Source organism: Mustela putorius, unplaced genomic scaffold (genome assembly GCF_011764305.1).
Source record: "Mustela putorius furo isolate JIRA1106 unplaced genomic scaffold, ASM1176430v1.1 tig00003913_pilon_pilon_pilon, whole genome shotgun sequence".
Classification (NCBI taxonomy): domain Eukaryota; kingdom Metazoa; phylum Chordata; class Mammalia; order Carnivora; family Mustelidae; genus Mustela; species Mustela putorius.
The window spans coordinates 2,153,869-2,179,775 of NW_025422060.1; the positions used below are offsets into that span (position 1 = coordinate 2,153,869).

The window sequence follows — 25,907 nt, forward strand, 5'->3', positions numbered from 1 at the left end:
TTTTCTTCCCTGATGAGGGCAGTGAAAGGCCATATAGCCGGGTGGTTAAAAATAAGCTCTGGAGTCAGGCTTTCGGGCTCTACAACTCTCTGACCGTGGGCCCAAAGCAAGGTTCTAACCTCTGCAAGGTGACGCAGCCTCATCTGGGAATGATAATGGCAATTACCCTGAAACCCAGTGAGGAGTAAATGAATTCAGGTGCGCTAGATGCACTGTAAACGCGGCCTGTTTCTGTTCTCAGGTAGGTTGTAACTGGATACCGCTTCGAATGGTACCTCCTCTCCACTGTGTTCTCTAATTGGTTACTGCTGGTGATTAGGGAAACTATCACTTCTGTACAGTGATTTCCTAACTGCCATCCTACTAAATTCTGATTCTTTCCCAGTGGTTTCTCCTCCATTTCCTTGGTAGCCATCCCATCAGCTTTAAGGTCCCCTCCTCCCCCAAATGCCAGCATGTGAGACTAAATGACAGTGGAACTCCATGCATGTCTGCAGGGAGAAACGATGTTTCAGAAGCCCCTCATACACATGTCCCTGACCAGAGATGGGTTTAGACATTCTGCCTCACGCTCACGATAGGATGAAATGTGTGTATTTTCTTTATTGTCATGTGGTTTGATCCAGTGGATGGAGCCAATTTTCAGTCCCAATGGACTCCCACCGTGTACAATGCCTGGTAGACAGCACAGGGCTTGTACTCCAAATCTCGTGAGTAGCTCCTCTGCACGCAAAATGCCTGACACAGGGAAGGAGGGATCTTCCCAGGCGCTGCCCCGGGAGAACCCTCTCTCACGACTTTGCTGGCTGTTCTTTTTCCAGATCTAATCAATGAAGGGCCCAGAATTATTCTGGAATACCACTCTATCAGCTCGCATTTAAAATAATTTAGTTATATGAACAAAGTTCTCAAAATAAAGACCTCTACCTAAATCAAGCCACTAAAAGACATAGGAAAGCTTACAGAGACCTGTAAAATCTGAACGCCATCCAGTCAGATAACTTCTAAGCTCATTTCTTACTGTCGTAGGCTCTTCCAGAGGCCTTCAGCAAAGCCTACAATGGACAGCCCAGTGGCCAGGACAAATCCGCACCTGAGTGCTTGTGGCTCAGAACAGCACGATGCAGACACACAGGGCCCTCCAAAGACTTTCAATTGAGAGACAACCAAGAGCAGACCATGTCAGTGCTGGTCACGGAACTCTTGAAGCTTCTAATGGAAAGGGACTCAGTATTCCTTTAGCAGCTTCACAAATACAAACTTGTTAAGAAAATCAAACAGGAAAACTGGAAACGAAGTCCCCTGAATTGGTCAGGTCCACAACCCATCACCCATTTTGTGACTGCAAGCACACTTCTACAACTGCCTCATTCGTACTGAGGTGGGGGGCTAGGGGGAGCGTTTGTTTTTAGATGGAATAGCTCTAGTAAGGCTCTGCATTAACAGCAAACCTTAATGAAGTTGCGTGTAGCGTTTTCCTTGCAATCCGTATAGTTTAAAAAATAAATCTCAAGCCTCCTTTTCCCGTTTCAGCTTCAGGGCATGTTTCTGATCTCTTCTCTTTTTCCACAAGGATACGGGCTCTCTCTGGCTGGCCTCTCAAACAACGCTCCATGCTTCTAAGATCTACCAAACACAGTCTTGAAATGTTGACTCCAATGAAGTCAAAGGGGATCAAGTTATTGAAATAAAATAAGGTATCAATATAAAGTGACAATATAAAAGTATCCATATAAAATGCTTTGAGAGGTCTCTCTCATGCAACATCTTAGTAAGAGGTGTTCAGTATTCTTATGAATTGCTCAAGACTCAAATGGACTAAGAACACCTTTCCCATTGCTCTTGCAAAGAAGTGGTTCGCACACAGCAGCCATAAAACCTGTGGAATTTTATCTCAATGTGGTATTCAAAAAAATGCAGCAGGAAGGCACTATTTGTTCTATGCATTTATTTATTTAACACTTATTAAGTACCTACAATGAACCAGGAATTGTATTTTATTGTTTAAAAAATTCAAAGCTGTAAAATATGGCCCCAGGTGAGAGGTTACCAAAAGCAGCCGGATAGAATCAAAATTGCTCACTCCCAAAATTCTGCTTTGCAGTTCTGCTGAGGAACAAAATCCCCAGAACCAAGGGAAACCCCAAGATGGGAGATGCCCCTGCTGAAGACCAAGAGAAGGAAGTAGGGAGAGCCAGCCCAGGGAAGAGCCGGACACGGGCACGAGGCTCTGACACCGGCCTCACCTAGTGCGTTAAGGCATCAGAGCATATCTCGGATCTTGGCAGGATCTCCCACCTCGCCCTCTAATTTGGTTCTAAATCCCTGACTTCTTTCCCTTTTCCCAGTGGTGGGGGGAAAAAAAGTAAAACAAATAAAAAAATTTCACTGGGATATATACTTATTGTCCCAATGACTTTATTCGTTGTTTAAATCTAATCTAAAATTAAAGTCAACAAAATGAGTTGTTTTCTTCATCCTCCACTAATGACAACTGTCCATTCACAAACTACACTAAGACAATGTCATCCCAAATAGCCATCCGGCTTTAACTGTAGGGCACGGAGTCACCTTGCAAACAAGTTACAGTCACTGGGATTTACCAAGGTACTGTACTGGGTGTTCTTGGGGTTTCTTTTTGGCAAACTTAGAACAAACCAGAGAACAAAATTTAAGTCTTCATCATCATGTAGAAAAATAAAATAAACAAACCTAAAGTATCTACCTATGTGTCAAGTGATTCATACTGCAAAAGTAAAACTAAAATCTACACTTACAGCAGAGTTTTAAAAATCCTCAGTGCAAGAAACATAACCAACTAATACAGATCAATACTTATTAATGAATATGGGAAATTTCCCTATACAGAGGTAGCGTCCAGTGCACAAGGCTAAAACAATATTCAATAGTCTCAACAAGACTGAGTCAGGTTTTACGGAATCCACTTCAAATTTTAAGTTATCAGACTGTATGTACATACATACAATAAATAGACTATACAATTTTTTAAAGTAGTTTAATAAACTCCACAAAATAATAGCAGATGCATTGAAATATTTACATAATTCAATTTTCAAATCTCTCTCATTCAAATAAAAGGGATAAAAATAAGCTTTCTGCTTTAAAGGCAGCAGAACCTCTTTCCTGAAATGGACCGGTAAAATAAGATACTTTACATGAGAGGAACTAATTTATGCTTGAGAGGTATTCATATTCAGCTAAGAAAATATGTCCCTTTTTAAGCTATATAGATTAGGGAATATAAAATGATATTTTCTACATTTTTAGATCTCTATTTAAAGTTCTAAATCCAACTCTTACTTGAAGAGAGAAGCTGATTTTGGTACCCATACAGAGTATATCAACACCATTATAATGGAAAGATAATTAACTTTTCAGATTCTGTTGTCAGCTTTTGAAAGTTTAGGCCAGAAAGACCTTGACAGTATTTCTGGTCCAACCAGTTGTTTACACATGATAAAAATCTCACTGAAACCTGACTAGGACTTTTGGCCTGGGGATCTTGGGATTTCAACTTTCTGAGTCTCTTCCGTTTCCAAAGCATGTTTCATCAGAAGCAGGCATGTTTGAGGATCAGGTGTAGGACGTTAGGGTACCCAAGACTAATATTCCAAAGTTCTCCACATTCACAGAGGAAGAAGGTGAAACACAGAGCATCTGCTGCCATTCGCCTCGCAGAGACTTGAAAAGGGAGAAAACTTAGAGGCCTGTCATTGTGACCCAAGAAAATACGCAAAAACCCAAAGCATTATATGCTTCACTGACTCAGATTCTTAGACTTAGTATCAAATTTACTCTGATATTCTATCATTAACCCTTTTACTTTACTTGATACAAAAGATTCTCATCTAGCCCACAAGGAAATTAGGGATAATCAGAAAATGAAAAAGTACGGTCATAATTAATGAAGCATAAACCTTCACAGTTTGAATTTTGTGTAACTTCGCTAAGCACCCACAATGAATATGCAAGTTGAGTTTTTTATTCAATCATCCTGTGAAAAATACCTCAGTAAATAGTAACATTTTGCCCTTCAATATCTTCCCACTGGAATAACCCACCCCCCTTTTTTTTAATTTTAGATTTTTAAAAAATTTTTATACAAATAGACTAACTTTGATTTAAAGTAAACATATAAAAGTTCAGAAGAATATTGCTTGCAACAATGGACATGGAAGTAGAGGAATGAGCTGGGCAGGGGGTACAGAGAAATGGCTCCTACTCAGTAACTGCAGGCAGACACCTAGCACTCTAGAAAAAACTTCACCCAGAGGACCCCCTCCACTGCACACAGTTTCATTCAGCCCAAAAAATCTGACTGATTTGTAACTACGACTTCAGGTCAGAGAAAAAAATTAAAACAACTGTGAATAAATTGGAAGGCACAAGCACCCATGTGATCTAGAATTTTCTCGGGGTGAGGAATAAGAGGGAAAGGGATACTTTTGGTTCAGCACTACAGTCAAGTTAATTTTGCCACCGTTGAAGAAAAACTGTATACAATAAAGGCATACAGAAATATAACAAGCGCATCCCACTTGTGAGGAAGAAAGCTCAGAAGACAGCTCACAGGAATAGTGCAGAGAGAAACAACCAGTACTATTTATTTGGATGTCTGTGCCATAGTGGGTACAAACTATATTCTCTGCTCTGTGGGACCAAAACCAAAACAGAAACAAAACCAAAACAAAAATCCCCCAAATCCCAAAAAAGCAGCTAGAAGGAATGCAAGAAGTCTTACAGAACATACTGATCCAGATGGAGGTGGATAAGCGCGCGCTCTTGTCTTTAATGCACATCCGACTTTGTTACCTACTGCTGGGGTTTTCCATCATATTCTGACCAGACGGGGACTTAAGAAATGGCCGAGCCATTTCCCCCTTTCCCTGCCTCTACATGACTTCCCTTTCCCTTTGTTTCCTTCTCCAGGATTAGAGTCTTTTTCCTCCTTGAGGGAAGTGCTGTTAATGACGAAGGGCATGAAACGGGATTTCCAGAACACTGATTTCGCTTCCCTGGAGGCCTTGCTGCCTGCGGGCCACACAGCTTGGAGGCGGTCATCAAGGCAGCCTGACAGAGCTATGAATTAAAAAAGAAAAGGAAAGGAAAACAAAAACAAAACCACCCCAAGTCTGTCTTTTCTCAAACTAAAGGAGAAACGGAGGGATGGTGCGGCCTCCAGCGGGCCCGACGGTTAGGAGATGATGGCCGGGGACCACCTGGGCAGAGTCAGATTGTCAGCACTCGCTGACCGCTTCCTCGTGGGTCGACGCAGGTCCTTGTACTTGTCCTCGCAGAGGCGAGAGATGGCCTGAGGGGCAAAAGAGAGACAATTCAGGTAAGGGCCAGCCCCTAAGTGCTCTCCACGCCCTCACTCATCGGACACCAGCCACTGCCGGGTGCCAGCATGGTTCCAGATGCTGAGGACATGAGGGGACAACACTGACAAGAGTTCCTACCCCGTGCAATTTTCACGCTGTGGCCCAGAGCTGTGCCGCTCACAACGGGCACACAGTTGTGCGGCTCACAACTTCCCACAAAGGAAGTATAGATGCAGGCCCCCGTCTCCAAAGTGCTTACGGTCTGAGAAAATCATCACAAAATGTGCAACAGTTCCAGGACAGTGTAGCCTGGGGCTCAGCTAGACGCAGGTTCGATGCTGGCTAACCACTCAGCAGGAGTGGGACCCGGGCCTGTGCCTAAGTCCCGCATCCTCATCTGCAAAAGGGGCAAGGAGCACCTACCCACCTTGTGCGGCGGTAGTAACACACCACAGCTTCGTGCTGGGCCACACTGGGAGTCAGAGCCACTGACCGAGTGTCTGAGTCAACTCTAGCCAACCGATGAAGAAAGGAACAGGAAGGGGCCAATGTAGCAAGGACAATCCACACTGCCCTCATTTTCCTGATGAAGACAGTGAGACTCTGGAAGACCCTCAGCCAAGAGCAAGGCTCAGCCTTTCCGGGGGGTCGGAGCCCAGTCACAGCTCTTTCAGGGTTACTCCTGGGTGCAGGTTGAGAGCACATCAATGACAAAGTGGGAGCCAGCTCACATCACCCCAGATGTCTTGTCCTGCTCACATTCACCTTTCTTTCTGTCAAAATAACCCAGGGGTGGGGCTGACTTTACTTATGATGATGCAAACATGAGGTCTTTTAACTTGTATACAATTCAAGCAATAGGCCAGGGACGAAGCAGGGGCTAGGAAAGCACCTGGCAAGAAGTCACCATCAAGGGACAAAGGCACAAAAGCAGCAGACCCTGATCACATCATCATGGCTCTCACTGGAGTGACAACAATAATCCTTCCAGCCGCTCCCTTCAGCTAACAATCCTCCCTGCTTCCCTTCAGCTAACTCTGTGATCTCCTCTCCCACATTTTCCTCCCGCCTCACCCACCCGCTCTGTGGTGGCCACTCCAATCCCTGCCACCTGAGCCTGAGCTGGTAGCCCTGTAGGTTCCGAAGCAGCTCTTCCCTCAGGCTGGAGGTTTCTGCAAAGCTAAGACATCCCACGCTAGAGTCCTCAAGGAACCATGGCCGACTCAGTGAGGCTCCTGGCAATGGCAACCCCCGCCCCACTGCTGCTTTTGTGCTCACCTCCTAACACACTAGTTTATTATTTTAATAAACTAGTATTATGTTTACTGTTTACTGTCTGTGTCCTCCCAGCAGAATGTAAACTCCAAAAAGCTAGTTTTGTTCACGATGATGCCTGGGATCAGGGGACCCTAAGTAAATAGGTGCCGAATGGATGTGTAAGCTCCAAGCAAGACGAGCACGTGACAGGGGCATGCGCGTATCACGCTATGGTCGAAGTACTGGGAACAGCGTGCTGACAACTGATTCTCATTTATTTTCAGAAACCCATAACTGCACTTGGAACTGCAACTTCAGTGGCAGCTAGGAGCAGGGATTAGAAGAGAGAAACAGGAGTCGAGGACGTCTTCCTCCAAATGACAGATGAATGAGGACAGGAGATGGCCTAGAACACTGGGAATTCCCCATGTGAAACACATTTCACACACTAATGCAGGTGACACACTTTAAGAGAAAATCAGATCCCTCATAGACAGGAAAGCAACGATTTTTGAAAGTAAATTATTTTCGTTTATTTAAACTCTCTGAGATTACTGTGTATGGTTTCTCAGCTTATGAACAGTACAAAGGTCTGAATGGAATATCATAATGATGAAAGAGCAATGTACGATCTTATTCTAGATTTCACAATGTAAACTCTGAGCTTTCACCCCATCTCCCATATGCATACAGAGATACTAACTTATGTCAAAGAGAAATGACCAGGCTAATGAAAAGACCACTTTGCCTTGGTTCCTGGTACACACCAGCCTCCACACTCTACCTTGCACCTATCAGATCAGCCATGTGTACTGCGCCTGAGCAGTACTGAGCTTCAGGTAAAAGCCACTTCAAGTACATCTCACTCCCCCTTGCTTTCCACGATGGGGTTCAAGTTTGCTAACCAAATGGACTAAGGGATGCTGGGGTCTGGAGAATAATGAAATCCATTCCTTAAAAATTATTTCAAAGGGATGCCAAAGTGCTTTTCCAGATAGAAGCACTATCCTTCCACAGAGGAGGGTCTCAGGAAGCTCCGATTCTCGGGAGGAGGGAGAACACTCTTGTCAGTACTATGGGCCTTCATCAGCCCAGTGAGCCTATGGAGCACTTGGTGTGACAGCCCCAGGAGCAGGCGAGCACCCCCTCTTCCCACTCAGATAACCTGCCAGACTTAACAGCAGGCACCAGCGAGTCCCGTGTCAGCCAGCCTGTGTACCCGCAGTGCGGCTGACCTGCAACACTGGACGCTCTCCTTCGGAGAGCCACGAGCGGCAGACAAAGGGGCTGCTTCCAGGAGCTCCACACCCATCCCCTCGGCAGGACAGCAGCCACTGGGCATGAGTGCTTCCAGGGCCTGCCACTTGGGCTCAAACACAGCGCCTGCTCACTGTGAAATGAAAACTATTTCATGTGTGTACCCGTGAGAGTCTGACAACACTTGTCTGGTTTTCCATTTCTTGCTCAAGAGAAATGGGAGATTTAACTGAGCAGCTGCTTCCTAACAGCCAGCACACAATTATAATAAAGTGGCTGAGTTTGGAAAACCTCCCTGGGCTTTTATTTTAAACACTGTGGGCCATATCCAGTCTGTTCCAGTTTTACTAAGTTTCTTCTTGGGATTGGCATACTATGTACTTTTTACAATTTTATTTAAAATCTTGGCTTGTTTAGGCTTGCAAACCATAATAACCTCTTCCCCTGTATCTCTAGACTTTGTTTCGTTCACAGCTATTAACCCTGTTAGACCAGCATGCTAGCCACCCGAACCCTGTACCGAATCAGGGGATAACATGTCACTCAGATCGGACAATAGGGCAGGCAGCACAGACCTCCTGGGTCTCACCAAGCTTGGGACGTGACTGTACCATCTACTGCTTTGATCAAAGGGTCTATGGGATGTGACCACAACAGTGCCTGGAGATGAAAGTACAGAGAGCCTGGGCACCCCTTCTCTGGAGGAAGGGGTTCCACCAGTGATCCTCCTGGTCACCCCACCACTTTTCATTCAGTCACCAAGTCAGTGGGAAGTGCAAATATGAAGCTGAGCTATGTACACAAGTCATGAGCACAGAAGGTACACAGCTTAACGCAGATGACCCCAAATCCAGACCAAGACCCATGGGGCTAGCCCCAGCTCTAACTGGGCTGTGAGGAATAAAAAATAAAAAGCAGAATATACAAACTGAGGGTTGCTGGGGGGTGGGGGAGGAGGGACAGGGTGGCTGGATTATGGACACTGGGGAGGGCATGTGCTACGGTGAGTGCTGCGAACTGTGTAAGCCTGACGATTCACAGACCCGTACCCCTGAAGCAAATAATACTTATGTTACTAAAAAAAAAATAAAAATAAAAAAGCAGAATATAACCTTTTGGGATTCCCAATCATTAGGGCCATCTGGTATCTTTTTCCTTGTAACAGTGCATGTCGAGAAATACTTTTTTCTGAGCATATCTTTTTAAAAACCAGGTTTTTTTTTTTTTTTTTAACATTTGAAGATTAGAAATGAGGCACATTATTAAAACTATGATTGGATGAATTATAATCAACTAAATGACCTCATCAACTCTAAATCCAGGGTAACCTGTCTGTATTTCCTAACAACACACAGTGGGAGAAATCAGCACGGTGACCTCCCACTTCTGGGAAACGCAGATGAGGCTTTTGCAATACGGCGTCAAAAACCAGTATGTGAAAGCCTCTTACCTCGAGCTTGTGAGCCCTCTCCCTGCTCAGGGGCTCCAAGGGAAAGCTCAGGTTGTTTGCTTCTGCCAGAGAACGAAGATCAAAATAATACTTGGCATAAACACTGGAAGGAACGTTGATGTTGAACTGCAGCAATTCAAGAAACTGTCGCTCCAGCTCATTCCTGCAAGCAAAGACAGCAAGAGCTCACGTTTAGCCGCCCTACCGGGCTGCGTGGCCCACCACAGCAAGGTGCTAGAGATCAGACTGGAGGAAACTGTGACCTCCAGAGAGGAAAGCCATCCAAGTAACTGCCTGGCTGGACACCAGAGTTGCAGTTTAGCCACCAAGTAGGTGTTAAAAGCCAAATGATCAAGTGCCCAGAAGGGTGAGGCCTGATTAGCCGGGGGGACCACCTGCAAGTGCTGGAGGGTGATGCATCTCACAGAGACCCAACTGCACGCACAGCAGCTCTGGCTTCAAACCCCAGCACGATCCACCAAACATGGGGCAGATGAAGCAATCAAGAGGGGCCAAGTGGAGTCTGGCAAGGGGCCAAGACAGGAGCCCAGGGGAAAAGCCTCTGTTACCCCTAGAGGCCCGTCCTTCCTCAGTGGCCCTTCCCTGGAAGAAGAGTGGAGGAAGTGCGATAGGGGCCTCCCCAGGCAAAGCGGGGTGTGGGAGAATGAATCACAGCCCTGGACTCACAGAAAGGGAACCCGCCAACTCTGAAGAATGAGAGCAGTACTTCCCACACCTGAGCACACATCTAATCCCGCAGAGGGCTTGTCAACATGGACTGAGGAGCCCACCCCAGGGCTGGTTCAGCAGGGCTGGGGTGGGCCTAAGAACGTGTCTTTCTAACAAGCTCCCTTGGGATGCTGACACGGCTGGTCTCAGCTCAAACTTCTAGAACCACTCATCCCCAGACACTGGTCAATAAAGGAGCCAACACTGGCTCCATCTGATCCAACTGGCCAACCCATTTATAGTTTGATGGAAATGAATGATGGGTAGCCAGAATAAATTTTAAAACTTCTATTTGGAGACCTTCCCCATGTCAATTACCTTTTATATCAGGTTCATTTCTTAACAGTTAGTACCTGGAGGGAGAAAAGTCCTCAGCGATGGCTCAGTTTGTTGAGACTGGTCCCAGGTCGGGCACACAGTTTCAGCATTGTCTCCCCCTTGAAACACCCTGTGCTCCCAAGCACACTACACAGCCCTCAACTTCTGTCCTTTATCAGACTCTACCGCAAGCGTCACCTTAACTCAGTGTCCCTGCCTGTATCCTCCTAGCCAGAAACCAGGCCACCTGGCCCCATCACAGTACCTGATATACAGATAATGTTTGATAATTACCCGTACTGAATGGAGCAGGCCAAGCTCAGCTTGGGTGGAGGGATGGAGGAAGGCTTCCCAGAGAAGTAAGAGGTGAACTGAGGGTGGAAACACAGAGCTCTAGTGGAGAGGAACAAGGGTTGGGGTAGACGATTTCTGGCAGGAGACCTGATCGCCATCTCCTATAAGTGAATCTGTCCCAAATCCTGTCCCAAGTGCTAGGCCTCACCCCAACTATCCCAGACCGCTCTCCATGGGCTCCACTGAACACCAAGTTCAAGTTCCAGATCCCGGATGCAGGCACCTGATGTTTTATAGCCTCAGACTAACTCAGCACCATCCTGTCCCCATGGTGTACCCGAGAACTCTTCTGTCTACCCCCTGTGAGTGACCTCACTAAGCCATCAGAGACTGAAAGGACTCTGTCCCAGTCTTGTGCTGTTATGACAGCAAGGGACAGGAGCACCGAGGTGGTGGGGAAGGCAGGCTGGCATCTGAGCAAGACTGGTCAGATAGAGAAGATACTGGGCAAAATGGGAGTTGGTACAGAAGGTTCGTGGTCCTCAGTCTGGAGGACTAAGAAGTCACATTCAGGTGTTTTCATCAGAGAAACACCATGATTTGTCGTTTCTATACAGTCTAGTGAATGGAGGTGACCTCCAAATGGGCTTATCATGCTAAATTTTAGTCTTTTAAAGAGTCTAAATTATTTTGACTTATTTAGGATAATTTTCACTTTAAATATTTTTTATTTTTGCTTCCTTTAAATGAAATTTAACAAGAGATCATCCTGCAAAATACTGGAACTCAGCTAAGATATTAATGAAACAAGAGTGTAAAAATACTGCCAAGGCCAGAGGTGCCAAAACAAATGGGCTAGAAGGCACTCTCCCTGGGGGACTGTGGGACAGCCCGGGGACAGACTGCCGACTGGTGGCCAAAGGCGCTACTGCAGCTCTTACTCTCTGGAGGCTAAGAAAAACTCGCCTTTTTCCGAGAGCTAGTCTGTTACTCCTGGCCCAGAGGGTAGCAAGGTAGCAGTGACTCTTGTTGAGGGGATACTCTCTGACTAAAGTCAAGAGGAATCTCTTTTGGAACAAGGTGGCATTTTCCTCAAGATTCCTTGGGAAAAAATAGTCTTTCTTCGAGGGTTTCTTTTTTAAGCTCTCAGGGAAATAGGGGCCTTACAGCTGCTGTGCTTTCTAACTAAGGCAAGATTGAGCAAACAAAAGTAATTCCCGGGCGCCTGGGTGGCTCAGTGGGTTAAGCCGCTACCTTCGGCTCAGGTCATGATCTCAGGGTTCTGGGATCGAGTCCCGCATCGGGCTCTCTGCTCTGCAGGGAGTCGGCTTCCTCCTCTCTCTCTCTCTTCCTGCTTCTCTGCCTACTTGTGATCTCTCTCTGTCAAATAAATAAATAAAATCTTTAAAAAAAAAAAAAAGTAATTCCCGAAGTCTGAATTCCCAAACTGCAGTGGGACAGCTTGCAGGGACATGTGACAGCTTGCTGCATGACAAATCACAAAAAATACTAACAGTGACACAGAGAGAATAGGCTTGATGGAATTACTGCCCTCAACAGCATAAGCAGGAGAAAATCGTTCCGATCAAAAATTTATAAGAACGTTTAGTCAAATCTGTAAACAAATATATTCAGAAATACGTGTTATATTAAATCAAAACTGTAAAGAAACCCAACTGAATTAGCACAATTCACAACTTGTGAAGGGACCTCTAAAATGGAGTAAGGATTTTATCATCTAAACATTTACCATCTATCTGCTTTTCTAGAAAAACGGGTTCACTTTACAAAACCAGCCACTAACAGCCTGGCAATCCCACTTCTGGGCACAGACACAAAGAACTGGAAGCAAGGACTCCAGGAGAGATCCGTGCACCCGTGCTCCCGGCAGTGTTACTCACAGCAGCCAAGGGGCAGAAGCAGTACAAGTGTCCAGGTGTCCAGCAATGGGTGAATGGATAAACAAACAGAATATGTACAAGGACTGTAATATTTTTTACCTTAAAAAGGAAGAAAATTCCAGTATGTGCTGCTACACAGATGACCCCTGAGGACACCATGCTAAGTGAAATAAGCCAGTCACAAGGAGACAATACTGGGCAAGTTCACTTCTGTGAGGCATCCAGGGTAGTGACATTCAGAGACAAAGCAGAATGATGGCCAGGGGGAGGGGGATGTGGGGCCCTATTATTTACTGGGCACACAGTTTCTGGTTGGTGATCATTGCACAACAATCTGAATGCACTTAATGCCACATAGCTGTACACTTAAAAATGGCTAAAATAATCAATTTTATGCCATGCATATTTTACCACAATTAAAACTGAAAACCAAAGACCAGGCACCCTACACCATGGAGGGTGGGAGGTTTTTGTTGTGTCTATCTGCTATGCAGCACTGAAACCAGTCTCTTGGAGCCTTCCCATTGAGATCGGGAACACAAAAAGGATGCCCACTCTATCCACTGTTGTCCAACATAGTACTAGAAGTCCTAACAACAGCAATTAGGCAACAAAAAGAAATAAAAGGTATTCAGATTGGCAAAGAAGTCAAACTCTCCCTCTTCACAGATGACATGATACTTTATATGGAAAACCCAAAAGACTCCACCTCCAAACTCCTAGAACTCATATAGCAATTCAGTAACGTGGCAGGATACAAAATTGATGCAAAGAAATCAGCTGCTTCATTATACACTAACAATGAAACTGTAGAAAGGGAAAATTAGAGAATTGATTTCATTTTTATAATATCTCCAAAAACCATAAAATACCTTGGAATAAACCTAACCAATGAGGTAAAAGATCTATACTCGAGGAACTACAGAACACTCATGAAAGAAACTAAAGAAGACACAAAAAGATGGAAAAACAATCCATGCTCATGGATCGGAAGAATAAACATTGTTAAAATGCCTATGCTGCCAGAGCAATCTATACTTTCAATGCCATTCCGATCAAAGTATCATTTTGCATTTTTCAAAGTGCTGGAACAAACAATCTACAACTTGTTTGGAACCAGGAAAGACCCCGAATCACCAAGGAAATGTTGAAAAAGAAAAACAAAGCTGGGGGCATTACACTGCCTGATTTCTCCTTATTTCAGATTCCTTGTTTATATTTGAAAATGACTTTTCCAAGGTTACTGCAAAACAAAAACAAACCAACCCCAAAGTTTAATTTCTTTTAACAGCATTTCTGCCTGTCAAAGTTCATCCTCCCTTTCCCATGCATAGAAACTGTCATTAGGCGCTCAAAGCTGACATGTAGTGGTTTGACCACTTACTGTTGGCAAGATAGAAAGAAACAAAGACTGGCCCATGGCCCTATCTTGCCGCACAACGTCAGCCTGAATCTGAAGTCTGACTGACTGATGCTGATGGCCCCAACGGTCCACCTGCAAGTTTCAGTGATACTTTTTAAAATGTTCTTCAACCTGCGATCCCAGCCATTTGCACACACAATCAGCTGCCTTCCAAGCCAGAACCCCACCGTCTGAAGGTGGAAAGGACTCCAAGTCCAGGTCCTTCAATGTTGGATGATTCTTTAGCTGGAAATGAACCTGGGCTCAGAAATATCAGGACGGTCACATCAGGACGCTAGGACACAGGCAAGGCCACAAAGAAGGGTGCAGAAGAAGACAGAAGTACAGACGCCTGGAAACAGCACCAACACGCAAATTTTTATAAAGCTTCCCATCTGAAACTTGGGAGTCGTCTCCCCACTAAGAAGCCCCAAGGGAAAGCTTAGGGTGCCTCTGCCAGGAAATGAACACTTGCTACTGACATGAGACTAACACAGTGCCAAGTGCCAGAGCCCCTAGTTTCTAGCGATGTCCCACACCACTCCCTCTCCCCAGACTGGGTACCTCGCAGCCATTGCTGCCCCCAAGTTCATATGGTTTGACTGAAAAAAAACTGAAATCAAGCACTCATTTTTTAATATTCAAACAGGAAATTTGGGATTCTGTATAGATACTACAAAGTAACTTAAAGCCCCCTCCACAAGCCTGGTTCAGCCACACAACCCCCTGTATGGCTTCTTGAACACATCAGATCTCATTCCTTCTCAATAAAGTTTACTGGATGTGTCAGTTTGCTATTGTAGCAAAATACCCCAAGACTGTCCTGTGTGCTGCCTATAACCTAATCTCTTGTTTAGGACACATCATATTTGATTCAGGTCTATTCTAATGACCTCAATTTGACTTAATTACTTCTTGAAACACCTGATCTCCAAATACGGTTACACGTATTTGAGGTACTAGGTACTAGGGGTTAGGACTTCACACGTGCATTTGAGGGAGATGCTACTCAGCCCTTGACACTCTATCTTCTAGCCCCTCAAAATTCACATCCACCTCACATGCAGAAAACATATACCCCCTCCCAACAACCCAAAGGTCTTAAACCATTCCAGCATCAACTCCAAGTTCAAAAATCTCAACTAAATCAGGTATGGTTGAGCCTAGAGGTCTAATTCATCCTGAGGCAAAATTCCTTTCCAGGTGTGAACCTGTGAAGCTTCCTCACTGTGGAAGTTATCTGCTTCCGAAGTACAATGGTCACACAGGCATAGACAGATGTTCCCATTACAAAAGGGAGAAATCAAAAAGTAGAAAGGGTTCTTGGGTCTCAAGCCAGTCTGAAATCTAGCAAGGCAAATGCATTTGATTTTCAGGCTTGAGAATAATCTTTGGCTGATGCTTTAGCATCCAGCCCAGTGAGAGGAGAGCCCTGCTGCTGGGCTCTTAGCCAAGGGCAAGCAGCCCCACATCCTAGCCGAGGGGGAAGCAGCCAAAGACCTGGACCTGCTGTGCCCATGGTGGCAAAAGCAGCCCTGCCCACATGCAAACTGCCTCCCATGGTCATTTTCCCTTTTTAAGGATAACACGTCAGAGTAGACAGGTCTTCTGGAGAATCCTGAAGTTCGACAGCCTTCCTTCATTTTGTCCTGTTTTTTCCCCTTCAGTTTAAAATGGGAGCACTTCCGCCGGGATGACTGATTGGAACACCAAGCCACACTCTTAATCTCTTGAGCAAATACTGTACAGCCACACCATCACTGTTCTCTCCAGAGCACGCTTTCTCATTTTTTGCAATAGGGATAAGCAGAGGTTGGAAAATTTGAGTTCTTCCAAATCTCCAACATCTGGTCCCTTCTTGTTTAACAACTCCTTCTTCAATTTCTCTCTCCTCAGATTTTATTGGACGCAGCAAGAAGAAACCAGGCACGGTTTCTAGACACTCCGCTTAGGAATCTCCTCAGCTAAATATTTGAGTTCATTCTCGAATATTCCACCTTACACAAGCACTAGAACACAACTTGGCCAAGTTCTTTGCCACCATGTAGCAGGTACTGCCCTTGGAACAGTGTCCAACAGCAGCCTCTCATTTCTGACACCTCACTCCAGAAGCACCTTTAACAGTCCTATTTCTAGCAACATTCTGTTTGCAGTACATTTCTATCTCTAAGATTGCAAGAAGCTTCCTCTAAAGCTCTCTGCTTTCTGAGTCTTCGTCAGAATCGCCTTTCTCAACCATATCTCTCCCAACCAGCTCTTCAAGGTAATCTAGGATTTTCCTAACATGTGCCTCAAAATTCTGGAAGCTAGTTTCCATTAGCTAGCTGCAATGCGACCTCCACATCTCTAGGTAACTGTCAGAGCAGCACCCCACTTGCCAGAATCAAGTCTGTGTCAGCCAGCAAGGGGCTGCCATAACACACTACTGCAGACTGGGGGTTTAAACAGCATTAACTGATCTTCTCACAGTTCTGGAGGCTGGAAGTCCAAGATGGGGGTGCCAGCAGCAATGTATTCTTCTGAAGCCTCTTTCTTGGCCTGCAGATGGCCATCTTCTCTCTGTGTCATGTCCTCGCATGGCTGTCCCTCTGCCCGTGTGGTATCCCAGTCTACTGGATTAGGGCCTGCCCTCCTGACCCTGTTTTAAATCAATTACCTCTTTACGACCTTAGCTCCATATAAAGATACATTCTGAGGCAGTGGGCCTTAGGCTTCAACACAGGAATTCTGAGAGAACACAATTCGGCCCATAACACTGGCTATCTGCTGCAGCGCTCAGCGGGCCACTGGGCTTCATGCTGCTCTATGTATTCCCTTACAATACATAAACGCTTTCTCCAAGTGTGCCTAAAAACACAATAGCATCAGGGAACAGATTTCTAGATCTGTAACTTTCATTTCTCACTGTTAGAACTGACTTGTCCAAGAACACATCAAGCATGTAGGTGCTCCTTCTGGCTCCTCCCTTCCCACTCTTTTGCTCTGGGAGAGAAAGGCAGGCTGTTCACCCTCCCTTACTGAGGTTGCCCCCCACCATGTGAAAGACCTGCATGGTAGAGCAAACATCGGATTACCAAGCATCTGCTCTTTTTATCTTCCTCTGAATTGCCCCTGTCCCCTTTGAAACCCTAGGCCTCTACCCCATTCCTGAACTCAGATGGCATTTAAGCCTCACTCGCCTGAGTGGCTTTCAGTCTCATATTTCTATGGGGCTCCCATATGTACAAAATTAAATTTGTTTTTCTCCTGTTGGTCTTATGTCAATTTAATTATTAGACCTAAAAGAACCTAAAAGGGGGAAAAAGGGAAAATTTTTGTTCCCTGCATACATACATCACCAACACAACCAGGAAAGGGCAACCATGATGTTATTCCTACAGCACACAACTCAGTGTCAAACAGTATTACGGAGCTGACGGAGTAATCCCCCAATAAAGGAAATGAGTCAGAACTTCTTACCACCTTGCATCCTCTTCTGTGGTCCTGATGACAATTATTTTAGTAGTTGTTTTCACTTTGAAATATAATCAAGACTTTAATTTTTCTTACTATCAAAAACTTCTTTACACTTGTCCTCCCTCTTTATAATAAAGAATTAGAGACACAGGAAGGAGTTTTATAGGTCTACAGCAGAAATAGGCTCTGTAACAAAAGACCCAAGAACATAAACTAGTGTGCCTCACAGGGTACCCCCCAAATGGGGTCCCATCTAATCAGTAACCAGAGGCAAGGAGGGCCTTAGGCTAGTGAAGAACCCAGGGTGCCCACAAGACACCCCCACCAGCAGCCTGCACAGGCACTGTGAGGATCCCACATTCCCAGGATTACTGGGTCCAGGAACACAGAGGTGGACTGAGACATGGCTAGGAAGCTCCTCCAGACTAAAGCTTCCTCAAGGAAGCTGTAGCAGACAATATTAGAAAAATTTTAGCAAAAATAATGTCAGAAGTACTAAAAACCATATGGAACTGTAGATAGTTTATCCTGATTGTTTTCCAAAACAGCTCCTTTGTCCTAAGAGGCTCTAAACCTATTTCCTGTATTCCCAGACCCTAGACATCACAGACAATAGACAGGTCTCCGGTTAACAATCCTCACCTAAATCTAAGGACTGAACCATCTGAGAAATCCCAAGATCACCCTGAGAGCTATGGGGATGGACCCCCTTTGCCCCTCAAGCTTATGGCGCTTCCACTGAGCTGAGGCTCTGAGACCAGCTGGGGGAGAACATGCAGCCCTGATGAGACACATGAGAGGACCCACGGACAGAATGAGCAACTGAACTTGCGAGTTCTCCCCGAAATGAAACAGAAACATACTATTTTAGCTCTTCTGCCTTTTGGGCATGCTGCTGCCCACAAAAGACTGGTGTGGGACATTGTTATGAGTCTGCAGTGAGGTACAGAGCCAAAATAGAAGCCATCATAGTCTGGTGACAGCATTAGTCTATACCTTTCTGATGAAGGTAAAGGAATGTCTGTCCACAATATAGTCTCAGTAACTAGTTTCACAAAATCAAAAAAAGTATAACCAATACCTGTTCATGATCCTAACGCAGAGTAGTACAGGTGTTTGCATGTAATGTTCCACAGTTGTGTCCTTGCTGTACCCACTCACGAATTTTGACCTTCGGTCAAATTCATTCCCTCTTTACCACACACACCATTTAGAGGGACACAGTTCCTTCCCAAACAGTACCTCCCCTCGCCCCCACACCAGCACACACACTTACATGTCCTCCACTGTGATGTCTTTCAGGATCTGACAGTAGTCCACATTCCACACAGCCTGGTCATCCCAAACCTTGGAGGCCAGCAGGATCGCTCCTAGAACAATCCGCTTCCAGTTGGCTGGACAGATGTCTATCTCTGCATATGTTAAAAGTCTTTCAAGGTATACCTGGGAAGACATGAAAATGCCGGAGATAAAGGACTTGACTTGTTTTGTCCTACATGCTAGCACACATAAATTCTAAAACCGCCTGACTCCATTTGAACAGCTACTTTAAGCAGGGATTTTTTCCCCCTGATCATACCTATTTTTAAAAAGTCAGAGGGCTCAGCTACTGTGATGGGAAAGGGACACCATCCATAACTGAACAGTGTGGATGTAACTGGATCACAAAAGACTGAGGCAAGCACAAACTCCAGATACCACAGGTTAATTTCTCACTCATATCACATCAACTACAGTATCAATATAGATTCAACACACAATAGTACAAATTTCAACAAACAGTGTCAAAGGAGCAAAGCGATTCTTCTCTATCTCGTAAAGTTCTTATTTTGAGGTAATTATTAATTTACACACAGCCGCTGATAAAGCTATTTTTTATTTTTGTGGTAAAGTATACATAACATTTACCATTTAGCCATTTTTAAGTGTACAGTTCTGCAGCAGTAAGTACATGCACATTGTTGTAAAGTCACCGCCATCTCTGTCCGCAGAGCTTTCTCACTATCCTGAACAACTCCCTGATCCCTTTTCCCCAACCTCTGTCTCCAGGAATTTGACTACTCTAGGAATCATTCAATATTTTTCTTTTTGTTCTGGCATTTCTCATTTAGCATGTCCTCAAGGTTCATCAAAGTATGTAGCATATATTAAAATTTCTTTCCCTTTCAAAGCTGAATAATAATCCACTGCCTGTATATATCACATTTTGTTTATTCATTTTTCCATCAATGGACATTTGAGTTGTTTCCACCTTTTGGTTATTGAGAATAACTGGTGTACAAGTACCTGTTTGAGTATTTGCTTTTGCTTCTTTTGGGTACAGACAGAGAAGGAGAACTGCTGGATCATATAATTCTATGTTTAATTTTTTAAGGAACCACTATACTATTTTTCCATAGTACCTAGGCCACTTAACATTCCCAACAGCAATACACAGGGTTCAATCTCTTCATATCCTTGCCAACATCAGTTATTTTGTTTTCTGTTTTTTGTTGTTATTTTTTTTTTAAATAATAGTCATCCTAATGTGTGTGAATTAGGTATTTCACTGTGGTTTTGATTTGATTTCTAAATGAAATAATTTTAGCTGAAGTTGGAAAATGAAACCCAGTAACATAAGATTTATAAACTGGCAAAATTTAGCTTGAAGACAGATATTAGAAATACCCACAAAGTGCTTTGTTACTTTGGGTCACAAGGTAAGAATCTCTCTTGAAGTTTCCCTTCTATTTATCAGCATGTTTTATACTTCTCTGAGCCATGGAATTATTATTTCTATAGTTTATCAACACATTGATGTGATGAAGGTAAAGGATGAAGGTAAAGGAATGTCTGGAACTACTGGATCAGAACCTTCTCACATGGTTGGTGGGAATGCAAGCTGGTGCACCCACTTTGGAAAACTGTGTGGAGATTCCTCAAAAAATTAAAAAATAAAGCTACCCTATAACCCTGCACTTGCACTACTGAGTATTTACCCCAAAGATACAGATGTAGTGAAAAGAAGGGCCATCTGTACCCCAATGTTCACAGCAGCAATGGCCACAATCACCAAACCGTGGAAGGAGCCAAGATGCCCTTCAACAGACAAATGGGTAAAGAAGATGTGGTCCATATATACAATAAAGTATTATGTCTCCATCAGAAAGGATCAATACCCAACTTCTGTATCAACATGGACGGGACTAGAAGAGATTATGCTGAGTGAAATAAGTCAAACAGAGAAAGTCAATTATCATATGGTTTCACTTACTTGTGGAACATAAGGGAATAACATGGAGAATATTCAGAGAAGGAAAGGAAAAGTGAATTGGGGGAAATCAGAGTGGGAGACAAACCATGAGAGACTGTGGACTCTGAGAAAAAAACTGAGGGTTTTAGAGGGGAGTGATGGGGGGATGGGTGAGCCTGGTGGTGGGTATTATGGAGGGCACGTATTGCATGGAGCACTGGGTGTGGTGCATAAACAATGAATCTTGGAACACTGAAAAAATAAAATTAAAGAAACAAAATGAATCATATATAAACTTTTAAGAACCTGCTTTCTAAAACAGATAACTCTAGATAGTGTTAAATTTTTCATAGTTTATAATGTCCATAAAGTCTTAAATATCATGTAATTTTTTAAAAGGCATGTGGTGGGGGGCGGGGCGGAGGATGTTCCTGGTTGGCTCCATCTGTTGAGTGTCCAACTCTGGTTTTGGTTTAGGTTGTGACCTTGAGGTTGTGGGATCAAGCCCCATGTCGGGCTCCAGACTTGTCCCTCTCCCTCTCCCCCTCCTATCCCCCAGCTTGCACTTGCTTGCTCAGTCTCTCTCTAAAATTAAAAAAACAAATCTTTTTTAAAAAGATTTTATTTATTTATCTGACAGACAGAGATCACAAGCAGGCAGAGAGGCAGACAGAGAGAGGAGGAAGCAGGCTCCCTCCTGAGCAGAGAGCTGGATGTGGGGCTCGATCCCAGAACCCTGGGATCATGACCTGAGCTGAAGACAGAGGCTTTAACCCACTGAGCCACCCAGGTGCCCCTAAAAAGGGGTGCCCCTAAAAAATATCTTAAAAAGGGAAAATGTTAACACAAATAAACAAATAAAGATAATTATCAGTTAAATATCAATACTCATAAATGAGATGGTGAAGTCCACACCTGTTATGATACCACGGTCTGGAGAAGAGACTGCACTTTGGGAAATTCTGAAGAAACAGGGCAACTAACTAAATGATTGAGAGAAGTTCACTAAATGACATTAATCCGTCAATAGAAGCACAGGATAATGCCAGAAGCAGACTAAAAATTATATAACACAGGGCCCACAAGATGAGAACAGATACATCAGAGGTGGTGTTAAACCCCTGAACTTAACCCATGGCTCCCTGTGTAACAGAGCAGCGACTATGTGCCAGGCACGGCACATCACTGGAGACACAGGAGGGAGGCACCAGTGGCTCTGGCCACACAGTGGGAAATGGGCTGGAAAGGAGCACAGCTAATAGGCATGGGAGACTGCCGCAGTCAGGATAGGAAGATCAGGGTTTGAATGGGGACATGACAGGAGAGACTGACAGTCCTATCAGACCGACCTAGAGTCCAGTGACCCCTGACAACCAAGAAGGTGAGCTGCTGCAGGAGACCTGAGGCTTCCAGCTCGTGCAGCTGGATGGGCAATGCCTTCTGAGACAGGGAGCCCTGTTGGGGGAAAGAGAGTTACAGGTGGAGAGCCCAGAGGACATTCCCCATGTAGGCAGTGCACACACACCTTGTGAAGCTTGAAGAAAACAGCTCTCAGAAATATGAGTGTCTCCACACATAAACAGAATTAAGGCCTGGGGAGACAGCTTAGGGAGAGAGAAAAGGAGGGGCCAGACCAGAGCCTTAAGAGTCCCTCCTGTTTTAACATCTGGGGGAGAGAGTAAAGAGGCAGCAAAGGAGAGGGAGGAATAAAATCTGGTATGTTCTGCTCTTAAGATGTGTAATACTTTGGAGAAGAAGCTACCAGGCAGACAGAGGTGTTCCTAAGTAGCTGCATTAGGCTTACAATATTAGACAGGGCTTATAAAAAGGGAATTGATCTCTTTCATAGTGAAAAATAAAAGATGTAAAAACACTTCAGGCAGTGACTGTGTGGGTAGAGAGGGGTGAGGAGGCCATGGGCGTGGGGACTAAGAAGGGCGGGTAAGGAGAGAGAGGGAAAGGGGAGAGAGGAGGAGAAGGGAGGAGAAAGAGAGGAAAGGAGGAAAGATGGAAGAAATGAACCTTAATGGAAGCGAAACTCTAGGCCAATAAAGAAAAGTCAGATTGGGGGCTCCTGGGTGGCTCAGTCAGTTAAGTTAAGAATCTGACTCTTAATTCTGGTTCAGGTCATGATCTCAAGTTTTATGAGATCAAGGCCTGAGTCCGGCTTCACGCTCAGCAAGAGTCTGCTCTGTCTCTCCCTCTGCCACTCCCTCATCTCTAATAAATAAATAAAATATTTTTAAAAAGAAAAGTCAAACCATCAGCTAGCAGCAGCTCCTCCACAGAGCTTCCCATGATTCTCCTGATCCCTAAACCATAGACAGAGAAGAGTCCTACACTGCCTCCAAAGCAGCAGGGGCTCCCTTATGGCTTCTGTGGCCAGCTCGTACCAGCCAAGTGTCTGTGAAACAGGTGCACGGTCAACACCCAGGGAGTCCGTCTGCCGCTCCCACTGAAACAGGGGTTCTTCCAAGATAGGGAGAGCGGGTGGCTGGCACTCAAATGTTTGCTGAATGAGCAAATAGATGAATAACAGTTCTTTTTCTTAAGAAGGGTTATTATTCCACTTTTCGTCCTTTATTAATGAATAAACAATTTTTTAAATCTTAAAAATCTAGACTCTTAAAGCTAACTTCAGATACCAGGTGTTCCCCAGAATGGATCAAAGGGGTACTATACTAAAAGCCAAAATCATGAGAAGAAATTACTAACATATTTCAAATTCCAAATAGCCAATAAACTGCTAAGAAGTTCAGTCTTAAATATACTGGAAAGTAATGAAACAGGAAACCATTATAGGGCAGGTCTACACTGATGTACCAGCAAATTAGTTTGGGTGATCCTTCCACTTACCCCACACCCCCCTGGCTGTGTTTTTCTGAGTATAGTGTAGGTAGTTGACTTCTCAGTCTCTCCACCTAGTAAACCCCAAGTTTCCTGAGAACAAGGACCGCATCTCATTCCCACTTGTGTGCCCAGCATCTAGCCCAATGCTAGAAAAGGGTGTAACCTCAGAGTGCTTGATTCATGGACACATCACCCACGTAAGAGCTCTGGCTCTGGAATCTGGCAACAAGAGGGTACATTTTCATATGAGGGACTGAGGTAAGAATGAGGCCACAAAGAATGGCATTCCAGAAAGGGAACTGCATTGACAAAGGCAGAGTAGATTTAAAGGTGACACTGAGCCCATGGTTTGTGAGCCAGGTGTAGTAGTTCAGAGGAGGACTGAGTCCACTCTGCTGTACCAAGCACAGAAAGGCAAGAAGACCTTCCAAGAAGCCCCAGGAAGTCACACAGCATGGCATTCTTACAACATTATGGCACCTTTGTGGGAGTTTCCAAGCCTCTCTCGGTGAACAGCAACATAACAGCATTTGGTTGTGACACTTACTGGTGAGAAAAAGTAGGTCAGTGACTAGAGCTCAACGATATTTTCAATTTTTGAAGATTTTACTTTTTAATTGCATTTATTATGTTAAATGAGCAAAAAGAGTGGGCTAATGTTTTAGATCATGACTTTTGTTTGTGTGAAAATTGTCGTTCTTCAGGTAAAGATCCAGGCCAGGTCAAGCAAACTGCAGCCAGACTCTGACCTTGGTACCCCAGACTGCATCTTTTACAAAGGTGGACAATGAACTCTTTTCATTCTCCATCAGGAAGAGCTACACTTGGGGTGCTTGGGTGGTTCAGCTGGTTAAGTGACTGCCTTCGGCTCAGGTCATGATCCTGGAGTTCCGGGATCGAGTTCTACATCCCACTCCCTGTTCCACGGGGGAGTCTGCTGCTCCCTCTGACCCTCCCCGCTGCTTGTGCTTGCACTCTCTCACTCTTTCTCTTTCTCAAATGAATAAAAAAAAAAAAACAAAAAAAAAAAAAACCTTAAAAAAAAAAAGAAGAGCTACACTTGTGGTGAGCACAGCATAAAGAATAGACTTATCAAATCACTATGTTGTACATGTGCAACAAATTCAACACTGTGTGTCAACTACACTCAAAATAATTAAAAAATTAAAAATTAAAAAAGAATCACAAAATATATAATAATACAAATTAAAAGCAGAAAACTAAGACTGGACCTAAGTAAGTTTTCAGCTGGCTGTGGAAACAATATTCACCCTAAGACTCTATACCTTTACATATATGAGGTATGCAAATCTCGCCAAGCTTCCCACTGAAACAGATTCTCATTGGCTCGGTGCAAGTGGGTGGCTACTCAATTTTCTTCTTACCTACTTTATACCACAGTTAGTAGACTTATTAATAAGTATGTTAATGATATTTACAGTAACATTTAATACTAAAAAGAACAAAAAGAATTCCATGTCTGATATTCCACTAGGGCTAACTAAAGGAATTAGGTATTACAATACACTGCATTACCAAGGGAAGGCAGCTGTTATGCTGGGAGATGAGGCATTCATAATAAGCTCCACTTAATAGCATATAATTTAGCAGAACTTGTCAGTAAGGCCACATTCAAGGATCAGCTTCAATTTCTTTAGTAAACTCCCAGTTGGATATTTTAATTCTCTGCTAAGTAAAATAATAATTGATTTTGCCTAAACAATATTCTTAGACCATTCATTGCTAATAGGACAAGCTTGTTCAATTAAATTTTCAGATTTAAATTCATGAGAAGGACTATCCTAGGAGTCTCTAGAAAATACAGGTTAGTGAGCAATTATAGAGTAATGAAAAGCATTCAGCTGACTGCATGTAACAAAACTGTTCAAAAGCATGGGGGAGGAATAAAATGGAAACTCTTGGAATCAAGGATATATACCAAAACCCTGATGGTACTGAAATTATTCCAAACTGATTTGAGAGCGTTAATCTAGGACTACCAGAGAACACAGTGATGTAGGAGGACCTGAAGTTCATCTCCTCCTCCCATGGATACAATTAAGTAACACCCACATCAGTGTGAATAACCCAGAAAACAACTTGAAGACTTCTCCACAGCTAAACGTAGAGAAGAGGACACAATGAAGAGGGTAGCAAGGGCAGAGACATGGCTGGGAGCCAAATGGACTCACAGGGGCTGTCCCCAGGAGGGAGGGACGTATGGGCATGGAGAGGGGGAGAGAAACAGACCCTCACACCAGGGAGCTTGCAGGGGAAACCCACAAGGGGAAGACACATCCTAGCAACAATAGGCTTTGGAAACCAGAGGGGCATAACACCTGGAACTTTAAACATCAGTGTTCTCAACTCTGGGAGAGTAGGCAAGGTGAAAGGAAACGGAGTCTCTGCCCTTAGCACA

General features: G+C 44.2%; 1 protein-coding gene across 3 annotated transcripts in view; it reads right to left on the minus strand.

The window, feature by feature from the left end:
* Positions 1–1,933: 1,933 nt before the first annotated feature.
* Positions 1,934–25,907, minus strand: part of CCNY (cyclin Y) — a 242,147-nt gene continuing 218,173 nt past the window's right edge. For 2 of the 3 annotated variants that reach the window (XM_004774318.3, XM_004774316.2), the window contains exons 8-10: positions 18,683–18,849; positions 9,307–9,469; positions 1,934–5,332 (exon numbers count right to left, since the gene is read on the minus strand). In XM_004774318.3, the coding sequence (XP_004774375.1) occupies positions 5,216–5,332; positions 9,307–9,469; positions 18,683–18,849 (447 nt within the window). In that variant the 3' untranslated portion in view covers positions 1,934–5,215. The remainder of the gene's footprint in view (positions 5,333–9,306; positions 9,470–18,682; positions 18,850–25,907) is intronic. The other variant, XM_004774320.2, reaches the window with a different exon arrangement.